The following is a 20,479-nucleotide window of genomic DNA, read 5'->3' as shown; positions in this document are numbered from 1 at the left end:
AGGGCCTGTCAAGTTATCAGACAACACAGAGAAACAACCTGAAAGTTTTGCACCTCGTCCTGTCACACAAGGGTTTGATTCAGAAACATAAAGACAAAAACACATTTTTGTAGCAGTATACCTTTATTCAAGCTATTCATCAGTATGAGTGAAGCAGTAACATCCTGTATGTATATGTTTAAGAGTTTATGAAGCAGAACAGGTGGTGGTCTCTCTACAGAGTGCTGGAGAAGGCAAGGAGGTGGGTGTCCGGGGACGGATGAGCCATGAGCTTCTGGATCTGCCAATAAAGTTGATAAAAAATATATTAGACACTTTCTATTTAGACTGGCAGCGTGCACAGAGTGAAACCAGTTTTGATATGTTAGCGAAGACAAGATGGCAGCTTTACAAACACAAAGGAAATGCATCACAGTCTGGCATGTGTCTCACCGCACCCTGGTTTATACAGTCACCTGCTGGTCAACTGTGTCAGTGATCAAGGTTTTAGGTAGCTGCAGAATTTATTTAGCTAATTGTTTTCGTCACCAGTCTGTGGACACGCCAGATTTATTTTTCTTTGGCACATACTGTCTGTCATATATTCATGAAACATCTTAACAAATTAAAAGCATTGCATTAGAGCAAAAGAGTAGTGAGCACCTCCTTGAATTTGGGGTGTTTGGCATCTTGGACCAGCTGCAGCAGAACAGCCTCTGTGGTGGTGAGGTAAGCTCCGCTCTGCTTCAGTCGTGACAGAGCAAACAAGCGGTCTGTCTGGCTGTAAGGGGGGGGGGAACAAAAGTCTGTCATCACACAATCTATAATTCATACAGGAATTAAAAGAGCATACTCAGTGTAAGTGATGACGATGCTGTACCTTCTGGATGAGACGGCATCAGCCACAATGTGAACCTCCATTCCCCTTTCAAGCATGTCAAAGGTCGTGCACTGAGAAACAGAGCAGACGAGTGAGGGCCATGTTTTTCCACAAGACTCATCATTCATTAACTACAACTGTGGAAGCTCTGGGACACACTACGCTTGAAAACTAACATAACTAGATTATTGGATAACTACAAAATGTAATCATCCAATCATCTGTCACAACCTCACATCCCTCATACTCAAAGTTTTTGGCATTTTTTAAGAGCAACAGTTTCTTTATGCAGCCTAAATTACATATAAACAATCCACTCAAATTTCTTAAGGAGGTTGTTTCAGTAATCACTAAGTTCTGTGGGACATTGGATGAAAAGAGCCTGGTTGCTGGAAAACAACAATAAATTGAGATAAAATAGCAATAAATAATATTTCTGATAAAATTGTTTTATTACAAATTGATCTAAGAATCGACGATGACACAATGATATTTTTAAGCTTAGTCTTAGAGCTGTAGGAAAAAACAACTGGAGACTCAACCCAACATATAGTTTACTTATAAGTAAGCAGCACACTTAAAATCACTAACTTAAAATGAATGTCAAATTACGTGGGAGGAAAGGGTTCTTCACTGAAGCTTGACGATGTTCACGTCAATGAAAACACACACCGAGTACAAGATGAACACGGCTGTCAACATGAGCATATTCGCAACTTGCAAACAAAGAGCCTCCACTTGTCTTTTATGATGCACACAAGGAAATTGGGACATTTCCGCAGCTAAACCGCACAAATGGGCATGTAATCTCACCGCGATACAGGCGTGTGCCTCGATTCCACAAAGAATAGCCTGTCTGGGATTTCCAAGGGCCTGCAGCTCCATCTCCACCTCATCGATCATCATGGTGAATGCAGTCTTAGCATGAGCCTTCAGGTCCTCCGCTCCCAGCTCTGGCACTGTGGAACCCAAACCTCTAGGGTACTGCTCTGTCAAGATGGCGGGGATGCCCAGGAGGCGACTGGCCTGCGAGCCGGAGGAGAGAGTTAGCAGATGTGCTGTGCGTAGTCGCCAACAGGTTTGTAACTGGTGCGACGTGGAGTGGAACCGACCTGGAGCAGTCTGGATGCGTTGCTGATGACGTTGGGGAACTGGAATATGTTGGGTCTGAACTTCTCTTGCATGTCGCACAGGAAGAGGACCGCATCCTTGGTGGAAAGTCTGCCGATGTTTGCCACTGAAAGAGCAGAGTCACAGGAAAGTTATCTTCAGAGGACACAGGGGGACGTGCCATGATTTTCATCATCAATAAAGAGATACAAAGAGCGTGTGTTGAGGTTGATCGGCCACAGAACATCTAAATAGCACAGAATTAAACTTACACAGAAATAAATATGTACATCTAGATGCAAATTTGTGGCTGTAGTGGCTGTGTTTGAACATTATTTACCAAATGGTGACAATGACAATGAACTTCTGAGTATCTCTTTTTTTAACAATGGCGCATTGATTTACACCTCAGGAGGAAACCGGTTGGTCTTCCTTTGTAGAAACGTTTCCTGCATGGCGTCGCCCTGTGTTATTATCAATGAAACCAAACTGTTTCACGGCTCAACTCAAACTTGACTTTAGTTGTAATGAAGGAGACCACGAGGACTTACTGTTTCTGTCTGACTGCTGCAAGTGTGAGGAGACGTGAGTCCAAAGTTCAACTGTCAAGTAGTATTACCATGTGACCGCTCCTGTGGAACACGTACCTGTTTTATTCGTGACAAAAAGACAAATGACAAATGCATCAAACTGTTGAGCAAAACCTTAAATCACAAGATGAATCAAATATACGGACGACTGAATTAAGTAAAAACGTCATTATCGACAAACCCCGAAGTCCAAACAATAACCAACCTAGCATGTAGCTAAGAGGAAGAGCACCAACGCCGGCCCTCAGTTATTGACCAATAGGAACGCGCGTCTTTGAGATTGATGTTTCTCTGAACCAATAGCGGCCAGAGATGCTCCGGAGCCACCAGCTAACGCCGCCGTGCTAACGAGAAGATGTCGGACACTGCGGAGTCACCGACTGAGCCGCAGAAAGAGGAGCCACAGAAAGAGGAGCCGCAGCCTCCGTCAGAAGATTCAGCGACAAGCGAGGACAAGAAAAAGAGTAAGAAACAATATGTATGAAAACGAATCTCCTCTTAACGACGACTGTTGTTTACCAAGGAAACGGTTCAGGGTGTGTGACGTGAGGAACAAGTCACAGAGCGTTTGGCCAATAGCGTGGCTGCTTGGTGTCCGGACAGCCAATAAGCACTCAGCTTCTTCACATGTGCCACTACCGGATTGGATCACGGCTAACGCTAATGCTAATGTTTATCAAGACAACAATATTGTCAATATTTACTGCTAATACCAATAACAACGCCATGTCTGGTACCTACGTTAATAAGGCTTTGTTAGCTGCAAACTGCAAAACTGTCAGTTCACTGTGAAATGTCTTATTTCACGTTCTGGGTTTTAACCTAAGTTTGATCATGAATCGCTGTAAATACTCAGCAACACTTCGCTTAAACTCCTCGTCCTGTCTTAAACATTTATAAATAACAGATAAACATTTAATAAACATGTTAAAACGCACGTAAATGTAGCTCTGAGAAGAAGTAGGGACGTTGGGAGTTTGTACTGCTCCTATCAACACGTTTTTACAACAGGGATGGTTTTACATCTTAGAAAACAATAACATACATGCAAACATACATTCTAATATTTTGTGTTATTTGTTGAAAGTGTTTGTTAAAGTTATCTCACTATGCTTCTTATTCTAAGCTGTTATCCATAGCTCTTAGGAGTTTGCATTTAGGTAAATGAAAAAGTTTGAGTGATTAAAAATGACACATTGACGATGACTTTAGTTCATCATGTTTTATATATGAGCCACTTTTGTATGTGGGGCCACAGTTGTGTTGTTTGTGTACAATGTTTAGAATCTGGGCTACAACTTCAACATGAGATCTGAACGGCATAAGATGAGATATTTAGATGGAATATTTTTTGTTTGGTTATTAATTCCCCATGATTTAAAGTTTTTCTCTTTCTCATAACATAAAATCCAACAAATCCATTTAAAGACCTTTGTGTGTAAGATTTTAATGTCCTTCACAAACTTTCCTTTTAGATTCATAACATTATACACTGAAAAAGGGAAATCTGCACTTACTGGTATTTAAGTTTTAAATTAAATCCAAGCTTTAGTCGCTAGACCCTCATCGGGACAGATTTTTGGACAAAAGTGAATCTTAGAGCTTGTGATGAGTCTTTTCATGCAGGTTCTGGGGAAAACATTTCACAATTACTCCAGCATCCAATTATTTAATATAGAATTTGAATAAATCAAAACAGAAAGCAATCAGGAGAAGACTTATGAATTGTAATAACAAATTGTTTAAAAATAGGGATCCACAAAATTCTTTCCTCTATAGATCACTAGCCGTTTGTAAAGGCACGTCATTCTATAGTAGCCTATTATGTTGTCTACAGAGAGCCTGCAGTCATAGCTCTTGTTTTTCTTACTGTGCTTTGGAAGATGTGCATCAATGGATTTAGCAAGAAATTCTCAAGAAATTTCCAAACAGTTCAATGTCGGGATTTGCCTGTCGTGGGTGACTGCAGTAGTTTCACTCTTATTTTCTCCACTTTTCTAGTCGATGTGCTGTTGAAGGCAGTGGGAGACACTCCTATCATGAAAACAAAGAAGTGGGCAGTGGAACGGGGGAGGACGGTGCAGTCCCTGTCACAGTTCATCTCTCGTTTCCTCAAGCTTGATGCCACTGAACAACTGGTAAGAGATATGTTTTTTAACCAGCTTGTTAATGTCCAAACATCATGACTTGAGCAGAGACGTCTTTACATGTCTTAAATGTTTTTTTTTTCCAGTTCATCTATGTTAATCAGTCTTTTGCACCCTCACCGGATCAAGACGTAGGAATCCTTTTTGATGTAAGTACATGATATAACTTTACCATGTGGATATAATACAATATTAGAATGAGGTCCAGTCCATTGTAGTCGATGGGTCATTTGTTACAGTAACCAGCAGAGGGGGCAATAAATTGGAAGCTCCATGTGTCACATGCCAAAATCCTTGGCCACTGATTAATGTCTTGATAAGTAACAGCAAAGACCTCAAAGGCCACAACTCTCTGTGGACTTTTGAAAATCCCACTGTGCTCAGAACATGACGGCTCACATTCTTTTCTTTAAGGCTGACTAATGAAGACAGTTAACATCTGAAAGTGTTACATTGTTTAGTGGGGTTTTTTGTGCTATTTTAGAAGCTTATAAAATCTAATAAAATTAGTTTTTATACAAACAGTTAATCTGAAAGCGTCTACCAGTCAAGTAAAGTTGGAACTATTCTGACATGTCTTCTGTATTTGATTTAATAACCTTGTCTTCTTTCTCTCTGTCTCTTTCAGTGTTTTGGTAGCGATGGAAAGCTGGTTCTACATTACTGTAAATCTCAAGCCTGGGGTTAAACTCCTTTTTACCTCTCCTTTCTTTAATTCATCCTCCAAACCTGCACACTGTTACTTTTGCTTCTTTGCCATTTGTTTTCATTCGAGCTTTGTGTATATACATACTGTAAATAAATTATTGTGACAACTCGAAGCTCTTTCCCCTGTTTTTTCTTCTTCTTTTCCTTTTTTTAGGTGGCACATTTGGCACACGCAACTTGTGGGCTCAGGATTTGGCTTTGCACAGCGCTGGTGCTGATTCGGGCAAAATCACAGACACAAGTCAACTCAAACGGATGCTGGCTCACAGTTTCATCCATCCTCTTAGTGTAATAATTAAATATCGGGTGAAAGACAAAGTTGTATTTGAGTGGGACTTTCACCTGCGATAAAAGTTTCCCGGAGGTTGAGATGGAATCACCTCTGCAAAGGGACAGACGCAGGAAGAGAGGGGGCACTGCAGTAACAGATGGACTTAGAGGGATTACATGATTCAGGATGGGTTTGTGACATAAATTCCCAAGAAAGACAGAAACGAGAGTAGAGTGGCATGGAGGCAGACACTCAGCTGCTCCATCAGTCGTGCATCTCCATCCTACTATTGGCCGGGAGGATTTAAGGGGGAGTGTGGCCGGAGAGGTAAAGGGGTCACTGATGCTCATACTGGAGGAGGAACACTGGTGACACGTTCAGAGGGAGAAGATGAACGAAGTGGCACGGGGAAATCTGTTCAAGATGGAGCAACTGAAATCTAGTTCTTAAGGAGCTTTTTGATTAAGGGCTCTTGAACGAGGGAGAGATAACCGAGGATGGTAGGTTCAGACGACTGCGGGAATTCAAAGTGTTGTTTTACTGTGGTAGTTACTTCATGTTTGAGCTGAACTATGCCAGGGAAGCTTTGGTAGGTACCTCTCATTGATTATTTTAATACAATCAAAACTGAAATTATAAACAAGAAGCAGAAATTTAATTAGCAACTGTTATGATAATTTTTTTATTTTATAGGAAAAAGTACTAAAAACAAACCGTTGCTTCTTCCAGCGTTTCAAATGTGACGATTTGATGCTTTTTCTTGTCCATTTCTGAATTGCTTTATGTTTTGAAGTGACGTCTGGATAAAACAAGTATTATGAAGATTTCTGCTCAGGCTCTGGAGTTATATAAACACATTTTTACATTTTTCCAACATATAAGCTAAGAATAATTAATACTTACAGTCTTGAAAATAAGTACATATTGCTTTCCTTATTTGCTTTATATAGATTGAGCTCCTGTTGGTAATAGAGCTTTGAGACAGATGACAACAGGATGCAGGTTAAATAAGGCAAAACGTCCGTGTCCAGTTTTCTATCTGACAAACTTATTATTCCATCATAAAATATAATAACCTCATGTTTATGACATGATTCAGCGGATGCTCAAAAATCTAAGCTTTCTTGAGAAATTCAAATATTGACAGATGTTGGTAATTGTAGTAGAATCTTGCCTGGATTAGTTTTCATCCTGTTCCTCACGCTGCTCTATTTACTTCTACTGGACACAGTGGACGTTCAATGAAATCTAATTGTAATTGATTGGTAATGTAAGATAACATTGACAAGCTGCTTTTACTTTACCTTTAACCAGGAAGAAGAAGCAATGAGTAATTACCAATTCAGTTATTATCAAGTTTTCAGTTAATGCTGAGAGTAGCGTTACAGTATCAGTAATAATAATAAAGTAAATGTATATTTAAAGTACATAGATCTCAGAATGCACATAATGCAGATGATCATTTACAAGTTAACATTTAATTTATGCAAAAAACACATTTATACAGATTTGATGTTTTCAGCATTGACGGACTTTTAACTAATAGCTCGTAATGATATGCTATAGATGTCACAAGCTGTTTTCGGTTTTAAATGTTGCTTTTTAAAATTTATTGTCAACAATATTTAAATATCAGAAACCAGCATGAGTGGGTCGACTCTCATGTAGGTCTGTGGTTTGACCAAATTTCACTTCGCTTCATGTGTGCTCTGTTTCAGGGGCTGTGGGCCGACAGGGAAACATTGCATGAGAGAAAGAGAGAGTAAGGGAAACAATAGACATGGTCAGAGTGCACTTCACACTAAAATACACCTAACACAAACAGATTAAAGCAGATTATCAGGGATTACTTGCAAAAATTTCATTTAGATCTGTGGCTAATCCATAATTTCATCAAAAAAAGTAATCTCTTGTTTTTGCCCCCCTCTGTCTTGTCTCGCGCGCAGGGTCCAGCGGTGGAGCTGATAATGAGTCGCAGGGTCAGGCCCGAGTGTGCAAATCAGGAAGCAGGAAGCCATTAGCCACGGCACGTTACTTATTCTTCCATGACCCCCTGCTTGTAGGCAAGCGGAGAACCGATGTGACCTCAGGCAGTGTAATGACTTGCACGGACATTCAACAAAATTAAATGTCACCATATGGGCACCTTGTTGTTTGTCCTCGTGTGCTCCATTCAACCTCTTAATTGCACTCCCTTATTAGATAATGAATCAGTTTAAAGGATGCCCTCTATCTCCACTTCAGGTGCAAAACTTTTAATCCTAAACTTCAGTATTTTTAAATTACATCCTGCTCACTGGGTACAATCCCACTGATTAAACACATGCACACACAAGGGTCTGCATGTGTTGAGTTCACCGGCTGCATTGACCACATCGCTCATCCCAGGGATCAATAGCAGGATGCCACATTAAAGCTGTCAGCTGTTATGTCCTTGCATCCCACTCCTCTCTCCTACCGTGAACCATCGTCTACCTAAATCCTCTCATGTTCATTTTTTTCTTCCATCTGTCCTCCCCCACGTGTATAAACTTCAGAGCATCTTATCCTGCCCCCTCCCCCCCCTCCCTGCCTCCCCTCCCTCCTCATTGTCCTCTCTCTTAGTCGTTCACCGTTTCTCTTTGTCAGCTTTATTTTGTTATCTCCTCTCTGTGCTGTTATGTCACGTTTATCTTTGCTTTCCATTCAAACCTGGCAGCTCATCACCTCTTAAAACCTCCACAAAGCATCTGTCCTTCCCTCCTGGCTCAATCTGTGACTGTTTTCATACCCTCTGTCCTGTTTGACTTATCTCCACGTGCACTCTCCCCCTCCTGCTCTCTCTTTGCCTTACTTCCCCCGCCCTCTCTCTCTTTCTCAAACCATCCCCCTGTGGCCATGCTGGAGCGTATGTCTCGTCGCTCCCGCTCCCTGCTCTCCCTGACCTTGACCACTCTGGCTCTGGCCCTGTCCATCCTGGCTCTGTGCACCTCCTACTGGTGTGAGGGCACTCACAAGGTGGTCAAGCCCCTCTGCCTGTCGCCTGTCAAAATGAAGAACTGTGGTCAGAACAACAGCGAGCCTTACACCACAGGTACTGAAATGTCACACTCTCACCTCTGCACATCAGAAAGCATTTTGTGCAGCTTTATGGTGCTTTATGATACTTTACTCTTTCTCTTTATTATTCTTTTATAAATATGCTGTAACTACAGCTGCTTTTCTGGCCCTTAGACACAACATTTAGATATTTTTATATATTTAAATTGATCTGTTTATCCAATTGGTTTGGAGGGTCAATAACTACTTTGCTAAACTTTATATTGAACAAAAACACTTCTCATTACTAAATTGCCAATTTGAGCGAAATCTTCAAGCAAAAGTGTGATAAAAATCAACTTGTATTTTGCCACTCTGGAGTTTTTATAACTAAAACATGTTGATAATAGCATTGCAAGAATGTTAAAGTACTCCATTACATGTAAAAGTATATACTATACAATGTATATTATTTTTGAATATGCATGACAATGTATCAGCATGCAGTACTGTAATGTTGTATCAGGTTGAGATCATTTAACTATTTAACTTGCTCTCGCGTTTTTCAAACTGATCACATGTTTTTAATGTAAACTATAAATCTGCATAGTTACTGGTAAACTCCACTACTGTAGCTGTTAAGTACTTTTAGTGAAGTAAAAGAGCAGTATTAGTATGTAAATACAAACTACAAATACTTTAATACTGTTCTTTAGTACTTGAGTAAATGTGCTTCTTTATGTTCTCTACTGGCGAACAGGAGCATCGGCAACATAAAGATTTGAGTTTTCCAAAAGTAGAAATTAACAAGTTTACATCCTGTCGGCTCAGAACAAGTGGCCACAGCGTTCAGGACGTAACTACAGTCAAATTAGATGAATGATGCCAGGAAGTTTCCTGGGGACTAATCCCAAATTCTGTTGTAACACGTCCACACGGGTGTGTAACAATGAATTATTCCCAGCATTCACTTCATGGATTCATCCTCCACCTTCGTCACCAGTCATGGGATTTCTTTCTTGGCATTAAAATAGTCAGCCACAGGTTTCAACTGGTTCAGAGAGATACTTTCAGCAGGTTCATTGTTGTAGTGTCACCAAAAGATGCTTGAAGTAAAACAACCTTAACTATTTATAGTCACCTCAACCCAACAGCACAGACATGGGGAAAATGGAATTATATACTTGTGTCTTTTATGATTTAAGTGATCATGATCTTAAGTGAAGGCTCACTCCTTTTTCGAGGCTGTCCGCTGACTCTCTGCGTTCATCAGCGGACTCACTCCTTCATGTAGATTGAGTTTGTTCACAGACCAAATTTAATCTGATGAAGACCATGAATGACCTGGAGAATTCAAACTGCAGGTTGTTTGTTGGACTGGATGTGTGTGTGTACAGTTGTTTGTGTGTATACTGTAGTTTATTATGTCGTGTGTATGATTGTTTTGTTATTTTTTATTATCTCATGGGTCTTTAAGTGTGCTCCTTTCTGTTGTTGACTCTACCAAAAATTTTGGCCTTGACTCTTGAGCCCGATTAGAAGTGTTAAATTCATGATCTTTGCGTAACAACCAATACCTAAAAACTAATCTGGCCTGGATCAACTGACAGGCTTCTCTCCCCCCAAACCTGATTGTGCTTGGTTTGGATGCTTTTAATCTCTTTTTACCCATAAGTGGGACTGAATTTAATTATGGCTTAGCATTAATCTGTGGGGTGTGAGGGTGGCTTCTAAGGGTTTACACTACCTGCTCCCTAAGCTTTCGCTGAGTAAAGGAACCAACTTTGATCAAAACATTTTGTACTTTGTGCACTCACACAAAACAAAATCTAGATTTACCAATGCTAGTGCAGGAATAAGCTTAATCTTCTCAACCAGGTTTACGATAACACACGTGGTTGTGCAGGCTGAAGAGCTGCAGGTGATTCTAAACCACAGAGGCATGTTACTTTTAAGGCCAGGGTGTGATTAGATGTGTTTTGCTCCCTCCATCGTATCCTTATCAACCTGCATGCAACGTGTGTGTGTCAGTTAATTGTCGTTCTGACTTTTAAGAGCATTTAATTTTTGACAAAGGGAAACACTGAGTCAACAAACCTGTTAAGATATTTGTGAAGTTGTGATTATGGCAGCATACAACTCTGTGTTTGTGTATCTGCTTGTCTGCACATGCATATCTGTATGTGTGTGTTTGCATGGTTTTGTGCGGTATCCTCATCATTCTAAGGAAATGCAAGTCTGGATATGTTTGGAGAATTTAGATTTCCCATCAGTGTGGGTTTGGCTGTGTTTGTCTTTATGCAGCATGTCTAAAGAGATGGGTTCCGGCCCTCGGCCCAGTGCATTCTGGGTTATAAGCCTCCAACTGCATTATCTATAACAAATATAAACAGGTACAAAAATATCCTTAAAATGTTCCTCTGTGTGATTTTGTTGCTGTGTTGTCACACAGAGAGCCCCACTCAGAATCCCTTCAACCGCACACTGTCTCCAGCCAGGAGAGACGAGCTGGCCAAGATCAAGCAGAGGCAGCTGGCCAACGCAGTGCACTACATCTGGGAGACGGGCGAAGACAAGTTTGCTTTCAGATACTTCCACACTGGCTTCTGGGAAAGCTGTGAGAAGCACAACGACGGTGAGTCCACGAAGCAGACGTCCAGTCGCTTTCCTGAGGCTGGTCACCATATTAGAAAAGCTTTAATTACATTAATTGAATTTGTTTTAATGTTTTCCATCTCCGTCTTTAAATGTATAAATGTTTTTGGCAGGGGAAAAATGTCGCAGCTTTATAGAGTTAACTCCAGGGGAAACCCAAGGTGAGTCATGTATCAATTAGCAGTTTTATCATCCTGTAAATATTGTATTTAAATAGTTTTTCTTTTGCCACAGTACTATTAAAGACTTCTAAACGGATGTGTGTGTGTGTCTGTGTTCGTTGTGGACGTGTGTGCACATGTTGCAGGTGTGCTCTGGCTGTCGGTCATTTCAGAGTTTACGTACATTGGCCTGCTGGGGATGGGCTTCTTACTGATGTGGCTGGAGGTTCTGTGCTCTCATAAAGAGATGCACTCGCTCAAAATCAATGCCTATGCAGCGATCTGCACTGTGCTCTCAGGTGAGACCCAGTGTAACCCCCTAATTCAACATCTCAGTATTTTATCATTTAAATATCAGCCCCTCCTCTACATATTTTTACAGTAATCCTGGATCTATTTTGTTGTGATCTACAGTTTTCTTCTGTCTGTTTTTTGTTGGATTCATGTAGGTCTTCTTGGGATGGTTGCCCATATGATGTACACCACAGTATTTCAGATGACCGTCATTGTGGGCCCCAAAGACTGGAGGCCTCAGTCCTGGGACTACGGCTGGTCATTTGCGTAGGTGTCTGGCCATTATGGATAATTGATTGGATTGGATTAGTGCCCATGTAGTGATGTGTTTCTCCTCTCTCCTCACTATTCTATATATCCTCTGTTCCTAGTCTTGCCTGGGTGTCCTTCAGCTGCTGTATGGGGGCGGCCGTGGTCACCCTCAACTCCTACACAAAGACCATCATCGAGCTCCGTCGCAAACAGAGGCTACGACTGGAAGAAGCGAGAGCCGCCACTCACGCTCCAGCCTATGACGAGGTTGTCACAGGGGGCGGCCTCTACTCTGTCAGCGGCCTATTGCAGTGTCCGGACGGCATGATTGACGTGGCGTGGGCCCATAACGGCAGCGTTGTTGGAATGGGAAACGGGGATGTACCGACGCTGGTTTTGGTGGGAGGCTGTGGACCAGACGGGTGTGAAGACTGTGAGAGAGAGATGGACGAGATGGACGTGGTCGTGGACCGAGTTGATTCACCTTGTTAGGGAAGCGGTTACTTCTTTCCACTGAAAGGGGCTGAAAAACTGAAAAAGGAAAAACACTGTCACTGTGCAGGGATCGATGCAAACAGATGCTTTTCCTTTCTGCCACTTTGACTTTCAGCGAACATACATACAAACCAGACTTGAAGAATCAACACGTAAAGACGACACTGTATGTATAGGTCACGCTAACATGCAAGCCTGCATGTTTTCTGGGTATTCGTCAGTGCCTCATGGTGGGAAAGACTATCTGTTCTTTATATGTACCTGCATAGAAATGTTTGTTATTTTATTGTTTAACATGCAAAATGTCAGGATGAGTCTTCAATGATCATTTAATTACATAAATATTTTTCTTTCCCCATTGACACAAGAGAACAGCCTATCCTTTACCAGTAAACACACAATATACTGTATTCTCATTAATCTGAGTGTCAGCTCAACATGTCTTCTCTCTCTGCCACAATCTTTGGACCGATACACACGTTTGGATTCGTCGCCTGAACACCAGAAGCTGCGACAAACGCAGCCTCTCTGCAGTTGCACAGACAAACCCATAAGACAGACACATAGAGATAGAAAGATTACAGAGATTTTGAAAAGTCTGCTCTCTGATGTTGAACAGAAGATTATGTGTAAAGCAGTAATCCCGAGTTGGACGGAGAGGAGGAGGAGGAGGAGGAGGAGGAGGAACAGAGTGAAGGGAGATGGGAGGCATGTGAAGGGATGGAGGGGGGTGGAGGGATGGAGGGGGGTGGAGGGGGAGGGGGGCAGGTTGCGGGGGTCAGGATGGAAGTTGGAGAGAAACGCAGGCCAGCACGCCCGCTGACTGCAAACACATTTAAACACTCCACTCCACCACAACATCCCACTCTCAGGGAAACAAGTGCACATTACTTTGCATGTTTCTCTTAAATGATACAGGAGTCACATTTTTTTTTTTTTTAATCAAATAAATGTACCTCCATTGACTTTAAATGTCTCTAGGTGTGCACATTCGGGATGATTACAACAGAAAAATTAAGACATAAGGCGCCATTTTTGTCAACCACCAGCATTTGTATTCCGCCGTATGTTTCTAGGTCGAAGAAGAATTCATTTTTTTTCTGGGAGCGATAAATAAATAGATTTTCCAACCACAGATGTATGAGAAAACCTTTAATTTATTGAATAGTGAATAGAGTAGAACACTTGTGAGCTACCACTTGAACTGAGACACACTGTAAAAAAGCTGAAACAAGCTAACAATCTTATATGTCGTTAACAATTGGTTTCCCCTGATATATAATCTGCATCAATATAGTCACCAGAGTTATTCCTCTATTTTTGTCTGTACACTTTTCGAAAACACTACGCCATCATTCTTCCTCTATAGGCCTCTATTTAATAGAAATACATTGACAAGCATTAATAAAACAGTTTCACATCATGCACGGAAAAGTTTGTTGCAACCAAGACACTGCAGAAGGGAGTATTTACACAGAGGAGTTGAGTGGGTTGAAGAGGATGGAAATGTATGAGGCTTTTTCGTTTGAGGAAAGTTTCAAAAGTATGGAAAAGAGGGTACGAAGTGAAATAAGAAGAGGGGGACGGAAAAGGATTTGGACTTTTACTCTTTGAGCGGTTCATAGTGGATAAGACGCATCGCATTCTCGTTTTCAATCACTCCTTTTATGAACTCCCCCTCAGCCAGTCGCTCTGCGGAGAACAAAAGAAAGAACAGGGAGATGTTATTGTCGGAAGTAGATATACAGCAAAGGAGTGAGGGGTAAACATGAGGTTGAATAACGACTCTCTATCTAAGCTAAGAAATCTGGTCTTATCTCGTGTGTGCTCGTGTGTGTGTGTGTGTGTGTGTGTGTGTGTGACAGTAGCATGCAATGCAGTGGAGTCGCTTAAGGTTTCATGGTCCACGGCCGGTATACGTACATTATAAATCTTGCATTACACAAGTGATGCTGTAACTGGGGATGTGCCCCCAGGTGGATTTATTACTTGTATTATTGTTAAGCCAAACAGCAGATTGTAAAATGTAATCTTCGCTGCAGGGGAACAGCTGCTGAGGAAAGGTAGTGGGAGCTTACACAGATTTTATCTCTCTAATATAAGTGGTAAGCACACGGTGGCCTGTCACACACTGCAGTGGCATAATGTATGTGCAGTACATGATGTTTGCATGTGTGGGTTTCCCCCCGTACCGTTGTCTTTCTTTTCAAAATAAGCCCACAGCTTGTTGGCTCTCTTCTCGGGTGTGTTCTCATCCTCCGGTAGCTTGCACTGCTCCTCCTTGGGGATCAGCTTAAATATAGCCTGAGAGGGGGGTTGGGGATAAGATGGGTCATAATGCTGCATCATTTCTCTCGCACAAATAATGTATGGAAGCTCAACAGGCCACACAAAACGAACGTGTCCTGCAGAACAAGTGAGGAAGCTCGGAGCTCCATTAAGTTGATTAGTGCCTTGTGTGTTTATTGATTTATGTAACAACTTGAGGGAAAAAGCTACAAGTCAGGATTTTTTTTGTTTATTCTGTGAAATTTGGCTGCATACAACCAAGTAGCCTCCAATTAAGTCACTGCAATCAGCCCACAGCAGAAAGCGTCACGACCCGTGTGCCATTTGTTCAGAGATGGTTAATATGCGGTGGGCCACTTAGAATCCAGCAGATTGAAAATGACTGTGCACTTTAGGTTCAGGCCTTTAAGTGTGTGTCCCACTTAGAGAGGAAGAATTTAGCTCCCACATTTAAGACACCTAGATTAACATGGATTAGTGCCAAGACTCAGGCCACAGGCCAAAGATGTCATCTCTTTTCTCTCTGGGCTCTCCCTCCATCTTGCCCCTCGGATCATGTGGTTCGGTGCAAACTGTGAGCGTGTAAACAACAAGGCTGTGAGGTTGTAGTAATGAAAATAGAACAAAGTGTGAAACGGCTGCCGACCCTCAAATGAAGTACACCTCACCCTGTTTGTACCTTTGTCTGGCCTACTAGTGTAGTATAATATAAAAACTGTAATAAATGTGGCTATTTCTGCCTTTCTCACTTATATTTCCTAATTTTCCATCGATTTAACAGATTTCTAAATTGTGCTGTAGTGTATGTGCGAGTTCCTCTTCATATGGCTGATGTGTGTTTTCCACCTCTGGAGTGTTTTGCAGATTAAAATCAATCTAATTTTACTGTAGGTTTGTAAACTTCTCGCAGGGCTTTGGAAAGCAGCTATTTTGCGCAGTGGTTGTAAACATGGTGCCAGTTGGCCAGGAATGAAATCCCATTACAATGCCAGCTGGATTCTTGACTGATCTGTCTAAACCTCTTACAATTCAATATCATTCGTCTTAAAACAGTAAATAAGGAAACCTCCCTCCAACTGAATTGTGTTTGTATAAATAGTAATAGCCAGCAATTATTCTACAGGTCACAAGTGAGAGCCTCGTGAATAAAAGACTAATGGATTAGACTCAGGGATGATGAGACTCTCTGCAGTTTAACAGTAGCCTTGCTTAAGGGTGGGACTGCCTATATTGTCTGAGAGCTAAACCTGTAATCACAGAGATTAACAGGAGGCTCAAATAGACTGGATAATTGAACAGGCAATCAGGACTGGATCTCCAAGGGAGATGGAAAAATAACAGGAAAACCTGGGAATATAATGCACGACCGACAATAACACGACAAACCTCAGAGTTAATGAAACACGGAGTTAAACCAAATCCACACTGAGAAAGACAATAGTGGAACCGTGCAGCTTTAAAATGTAGTATTAGGTTTTTGTGCTATATCAGATTTAACGTCCACTGGAGATTTGACGATTTAGAATTTAAACCCCTTCCCTGACGACTTTGGCTTAGACTCTGGATGGAGTTTGTTTAATGACAAAATCACTATTATGGAACAAAATATATTTTCAGTTTCAAACACTTTTAAGTGAATCCAAAACTGTCTCGGATAACGTTCAAAAGAATAATGAAAATCCACAATAGGATATGCTGATCTGTCAGAAAAGGGAAAATGTTAAGAACAACACAAAAATCACGATGTACAAACAGTGGATGAGTTAACTGCTTTGTGTCAAACAAAAACCAAGCCACTTCTTTTTTTAAACACCACCTCGTGAAGAATCCCTCTCACCTGGCAGATCTCGGTCACTTCCGTCTTGTTGATGTATCCGTTCTTGTCCACGTCGAACAGCGAGAAGGCCCACTCCAGCTTGCGGATGGTCTTCCCAGTGGAGGTCATGTGCAGTGCGATGATGTACTCCTTGAAATCCAGAGTGCCGTCATCGTTGGTGTCGAAGGAGCGGAACACATGCCGTGCGTAGCTCTTGGAGTCGCTGTCGGGGAAGAAGCGGATGTAGATCTGCTCGAACTCCTCCGGTGTGATGCGGCCGGTCGGGCACTGCTTCTGAAAGTTCTCGTACCACTGGGAGATCTCGTTTTCGGTGAATTTGGTGGTGAGCTTGAGGTCCTCCAGGATCTCCTTTGACAATGCGCTACTGATGGTATTCCCCATTGTAGTTGCTCTTGTGAATCAGTTCTGTCAAACTCCCTGGCAAGTATTTGCCACTCGGGTTCTTCAGGAGGTTTCCTGTCTGGTGCCACCTGACTGTCTCCTCTGTCCGAGCAGATTCTCCTTGACTGGTTTGACTTCTGCTTCTGAGCCCAAACAGCAGCCTGCAAACAATTGAAAAAGAAATATGATTTAGAAATGTGAAACAATCCACTGAAGAAAACATGAAATAGTTCAAACTGCTCAGAATGTGGAGAAGTAACGTGGACAGAATGATCCAAAACCTAGAGAAATCGTACCGGTGTGGACGATGGCAGGAGAATTGAGTGTCTGACTTGACAGTAAGACGGTGAGAGATAAGGAGGGCAGGGGGAGCGCACTCCTACTGTGGACGACTGGGTTAATTCTGTTAATGCCGGATTTAAGGTGGCTGAGCATTTGACTGAAATGAACCCCAAGATCCTAATTTCTTATGCAGGTCTGAAAGTCTGGAAAGATCTACAGTATGTGGATGTGCTTTGGATCAATTATAAATATAATCTGAGTTTTCTGCACTTTTTGTGATTTTTTCTTTTCCAGGAATTTAATCATCTTTTCTCATTATACAATATGAATCATTTAAAAGCAGTTCAAGGCTCTTCTGTGTCCTTTTTCATCACACCTTTGTGAAATTGAAAGTATTTGATTGGCACAAATCATGAAACCTTAAACGGTGGTTTGGTGAATTACCAGCAGATTAGCAGACTTTGCTCAGGCAGACTCTATGAAGAATCAAGTGGATTTTCAAATCTAGCTTTAGGCTTTTTCAGCAGTGTGTCTGCTATTTCAGTGGTGGCCTTTCAAAGGGTTTAGTTGACCACTGACATCTAATTCCAGACTACCATCTGCCCAGGCAGTTTAACTCCCTCTTCCGCCCACTTCTACCTGCAATCCCACCTACGCCCCTCACATCATCATCATCGCCGGCGGCCTTCTCTGTTTGTGACCTCCTTCCTGTCCCACGTGAGCCTGCCCTCCTTCGACTGACCCCTCTGTCACTCGTCTGGATTTTTCCGATCATTACTTAGTTACACTGTGGACTGTAGAGGGTGGGGCTGGGCGATACGGCCAAACATTATATAAAGATAAAAATGTTCATATCAGTCGACATTGATAATTACCATAAATTCTTATTCCTATAAGTTTAAAGACTCGATGATTCATGCTCCTGAATGAAGGCTTTGGTTTCAAACTGGTGTTTATGAGCAGAATATGACAAAAACTTGATAAACAGCAAAACATGTTATCCATGTTAAACCTCCTCACTGTGTTTGCACAATGCATACAGAACAATATAGCAATATATATTGGACTTTTCTTATATTACTATGGATGAAAATTACATTGCAATATTTATTGATATTGTTTTAGAGCCCAGTCCCAGTAGATTCTTCTCTTCTCATCTTGTCTCTTTTTTCCTCTCCTAAACTTAACTACTCTCCAGAACATTGTGTCTCATGCACTACAGGTGTCCAACACAAACGTGCGCACTGATTATTTCACTTTCATTTTCACTGGTACAAACGTTTCCACCCAGTCTCTTCTACCTCAGCCCCAATCCTTTAGACATTATATTTTATTGTCAGCTGCCATCCCCCCTAGAGATCACCGTATTCAGCACATCAGACTCACCTCCTGATTCTCTGATTAAACAGTTTACCTCATCAGTCTGTTTTCCTTGTCTGTGCATTAATTAGCCTGAAAGTATCTTGATCGTCGCTGCAGACTGTTGTTCCAGACTAACTGAGGAGGGCAGTGGGGAATTGATGAGTTCATGTGATACATATTTGCACAAGAGTGTTTATCCAGCAACAGAACAGACGAAAGCATTGCTTTGCTGTGATTATCATTTCTGCCTTATTTTGCAGCAGGATTTTCTTTGCTCCATAAATATGCTCGCTGAGTCCATCTATTGGATTACTCCTGCCCCGCCCACTCCCACCCAATCCAACACTTAGCCAATTATCATCATCTTCATCCTGTGAGTGCCCCGGCCAATAGAATTACCCCCCCAGCTCTCCACAAAACAATCCCTGACATCTGACCTGTACCCTCGGCTGGACTAAGTGCTGGAGCTGGAGCAAGCAAGGATTTGAAATGTTTTTCTACTTGTGGAGAAGGTGAGGGCTTGTGTAATGTGGATGTTGCACAATCATGACATATTGAAAGTGACACAGATTTAATCAAGACATATTAATAATGTCTCCGTAGTAGATATTTAACTGCTTTGCAACAATAAATAGGATTCATATACATATGTTTAGCAGGCAGTAAGATATAATACACATTACAAATTGTGCAGTTACGTGTTTATCAATATAGTAGAAGTCACACGTCTATAAATATCTGCAATTAGGCCAGTGAAACCCTGCTGGCAACATCCCAGTTGGCTGCGTAGCGTTATCACCTATTAACTGACAGTGTCAGGCTCCACCTGAGCCACAGCACTGACCTGTGAAACGTCAGCAATGACATATATACTGCAAATCTCCCTCACACGCTGTCAACACATCATGTTAAACCCGTTCATTCACAGTTATACATCCATCCATTATTAATACAGCTTAACATACACGGGTCGTGGAGGGGCTGCAGCCAATCCATGCAGCGGACATTGGACCAGAGGTGGGGTACACTCTGGACAGGTTGTGACACAATGTATGCAATTGCCCTCTCATTTTCACATTTGTTTCAAAACATTTATTATACTCAGGTCCCAAAGTTTTTTTAAGTAAAACCACTGATGCAGTTGTATGCACCTCACTGTCAGTGGCATAAGAAATGGGAACAGTTAACAGGCTAAAGTCTTTACAAACAAAAGCACGTCCACAGCCTAAACAAAGCCCTGGTGGAGCAACACCCAGATCTTGAGACTGAAAGAGAGAGGAAAAGAGGAAGGGAGTTGTTCCAAGATAAATATCTGGTAATGGGTTATAATGACACTTAATGACAGACGAGAACTTCCTACCGAGCACAAGGAAAGAGAGGAACAAACAAATGAAAACTCTCCAGACAACTTAGTCCACCATCTAGCAGGGCCTCAAGTTGTGACGCATTTCAATACAGTGGCAGCAGTTGGGCGCCCTGCTCTCACTTCTGCACCCATTGTCTGGAGGGAACGTCAGCAGCTCCTTCAGGTTTTCACTCACAGAGAAGAAAAATCCCATTCGACCATAACTTGTCCCAGTTTCCACTGACACCTCAGCTCCTGGTTCAACACTGAGGTAAGAAATCCTAAGTTTTTAATGTAAAATTAGAATTTTTGTTTATCCTTTATTTATTCTTTGTCTTTAGTTAATTCACTATCAGCCTGACTTTCTAGTGTAAACAGTGTAAGTCCTATTCTTTTGTATTCTATCCTAACTCATTAGAAGTA

General features: G+C 41.7%; 3 protein-coding genes across 7 annotated transcripts; 1 reads left to right on the top strand and 2 right to left on the bottom strand.

The window, feature by feature from the left end:
- Positions 1-121: 121 nt before the first annotated feature.
- Positions 122-3,123, bottom strand: isoc2 (isochorismatase domain containing 2). Of its 3 annotated transcripts, none has more exons than XM_035162773.1 (7): positions 3,079-3,123; positions 2,521-2,616; positions 1,972-2,096; positions 1,673-1,885; positions 860-930; positions 643-760; positions 122-280 (listed from the first exon to the last, which is right to left on the bottom strand). In XM_035162773.1, coding segments are annotated over exons 2-7 (594 nt in total). In that variant the 5' UTR covers positions 2,522-2,616; positions 3,079-3,123; the 3' UTR covers positions 122-214. The 3 variants fall into 3 exon arrangements, with proteins under 3 accessions (XP_035018664.1, XP_035018663.1, XP_035018662.1); XM_035162772.1 differs by lacking the exon at positions 3,079-3,123 and adding an exon at positions 2,741-3,069; XM_035162771.2 differs by lacking the exon at positions 3,079-3,123 and adding an exon at positions 2,765-3,069.
- Positions 3,124-4,560: 1,437 nt separating this feature from the next.
- On the top strand, positions 4,561-13,264 carry si:ch211-149k23.9 (germ cell-specific gene 1-like protein). Of its 3 annotated transcripts, none has more exons than XM_035162725.2 (10): positions 4,561-4,697; positions 4,836-4,855; positions 5,335-6,185; positions 7,404-7,447; positions 7,632-8,758; positions 11,156-11,338; positions 11,472-11,519; positions 11,666-11,818; positions 11,969-12,080; positions 12,185-13,264. In XM_035162725.2, the coding sequence occupies exons 5-10, from the start codon at positions 8,563-8,565 to the stop codon at positions 12,555-12,557; spliced, it is 1,065 nt and encodes a 354-aa protein (XP_035018616.1). In that variant the 5' UTR covers positions 4,561-4,697; positions 4,836-4,855; positions 5,335-6,185; positions 7,404-7,447; positions 7,632-8,562; the 3' UTR covers positions 12,558-13,264. The 3 variants fall into 3 exon arrangements, with proteins under 3 accessions (XP_035018616.1, XP_035018614.1, XP_035018615.1); XM_035162723.2 differs by having other exon boundaries at positions 7,404-7,468; XM_035162724.2 differs by lacking the exon at positions 7,404-7,447.
- A 435-nt stretch (positions 13,265-13,699) lies between these two features.
- Positions 13,700-17,473, bottom strand: rcvrn2 (recoverin 2). Its single transcript, XM_035162774.2, has 4 exons — positions 17,364-17,473; positions 16,687-17,228; positions 14,753-14,864; positions 13,700-14,252 (listed from the first exon to the last, which is right to left on the bottom strand). Exons 2-4 carry the CDS (start codon positions 17,065-17,067, stop codon positions 14,164-14,166), a joined length of 582 nt encoding a protein of 193 aa, XP_035018665.1. The 5' UTR covers positions 17,068-17,228; positions 17,364-17,473; the 3' UTR covers positions 13,700-14,163.
- Between the last annotated feature and the right edge of the window lie 3,006 nt (positions 17,474-20,479).

The sequence above is a fragment of the Hippoglossus stenolepis genome, chromosome 8 (genome assembly GCF_022539355.2).
Source record: "Hippoglossus stenolepis isolate QCI-W04-F060 chromosome 8, HSTE1.2, whole genome shotgun sequence".
In the NCBI taxonomy this organism is placed as follows: Eukaryota; Metazoa; Chordata; class Actinopteri; order Pleuronectiformes; family Pleuronectidae; genus Hippoglossus; species Hippoglossus stenolepis.
This window is presented reverse-complemented; position numbering and strand designations above follow the sequence as displayed.

Excerpts from the sequence above, each read along its gene's own strand:
- isoc2 (XM_035162773.1), bottom strand. Across the intron at positions 931-1,672 it reads AGGCACACGCCTGTATCGCG|TGCACGACCTTTGACATGCT; the intron begins GTGAGATTACAT and ends TCTGTTTCTCAG. Across the intron at positions 761-859 it reads GATGCCGTCTCATCCAGAAG|CCAGACAGACCGCTTGTTTG; the intron begins GTACAGCATCGT and ends CCCCCCTTACAG.
- si:ch211-149k23.9 (XM_035162724.2), top strand. The coding sequence starts at position 8,563 with ATGCTGGAGCGTATGTCTCGTCGCTCCCGCTCCCTGCTCTCCCTGACC. Across the intron at positions 8,759-11,155 it reads CAGCGAGCCTTACACCACAG|AGAGCCCCACTCAGAATCCC; the intron begins GTACTGAAATGT and ends GTTGTCACACAG. Across the intron at positions 12,081-12,184 it reads GACTACGGCTGGTCATTTGC|TCTTGCCTGGGTGTCCTTCA; the intron begins GTAGGTGTCTGG and ends CTCTGTTCCTAG.
- rcvrn2 (XM_035162774.2), bottom strand. The coding sequence starts at position 17,067 with ATGGGGAATACCATCAGTAGCGCATTGTCAAAGGAGATCCTGGAGGAC. Across the intron at positions 14,865-16,686 it reads AAGTGACCGAGATCTGCCAG|GCTATATTTAAGCTGATCCC; the intron begins GTGAGAGGGATT and ends CCCCCCTCTCAG. Across the intron at positions 14,253-14,752 it reads TTTTGAAAAGAAAGACAACG|AGCGACTGGCTGAGGGGGAG; the intron begins GTACGGGGGGAA and ends TGTTCTCCGCAG.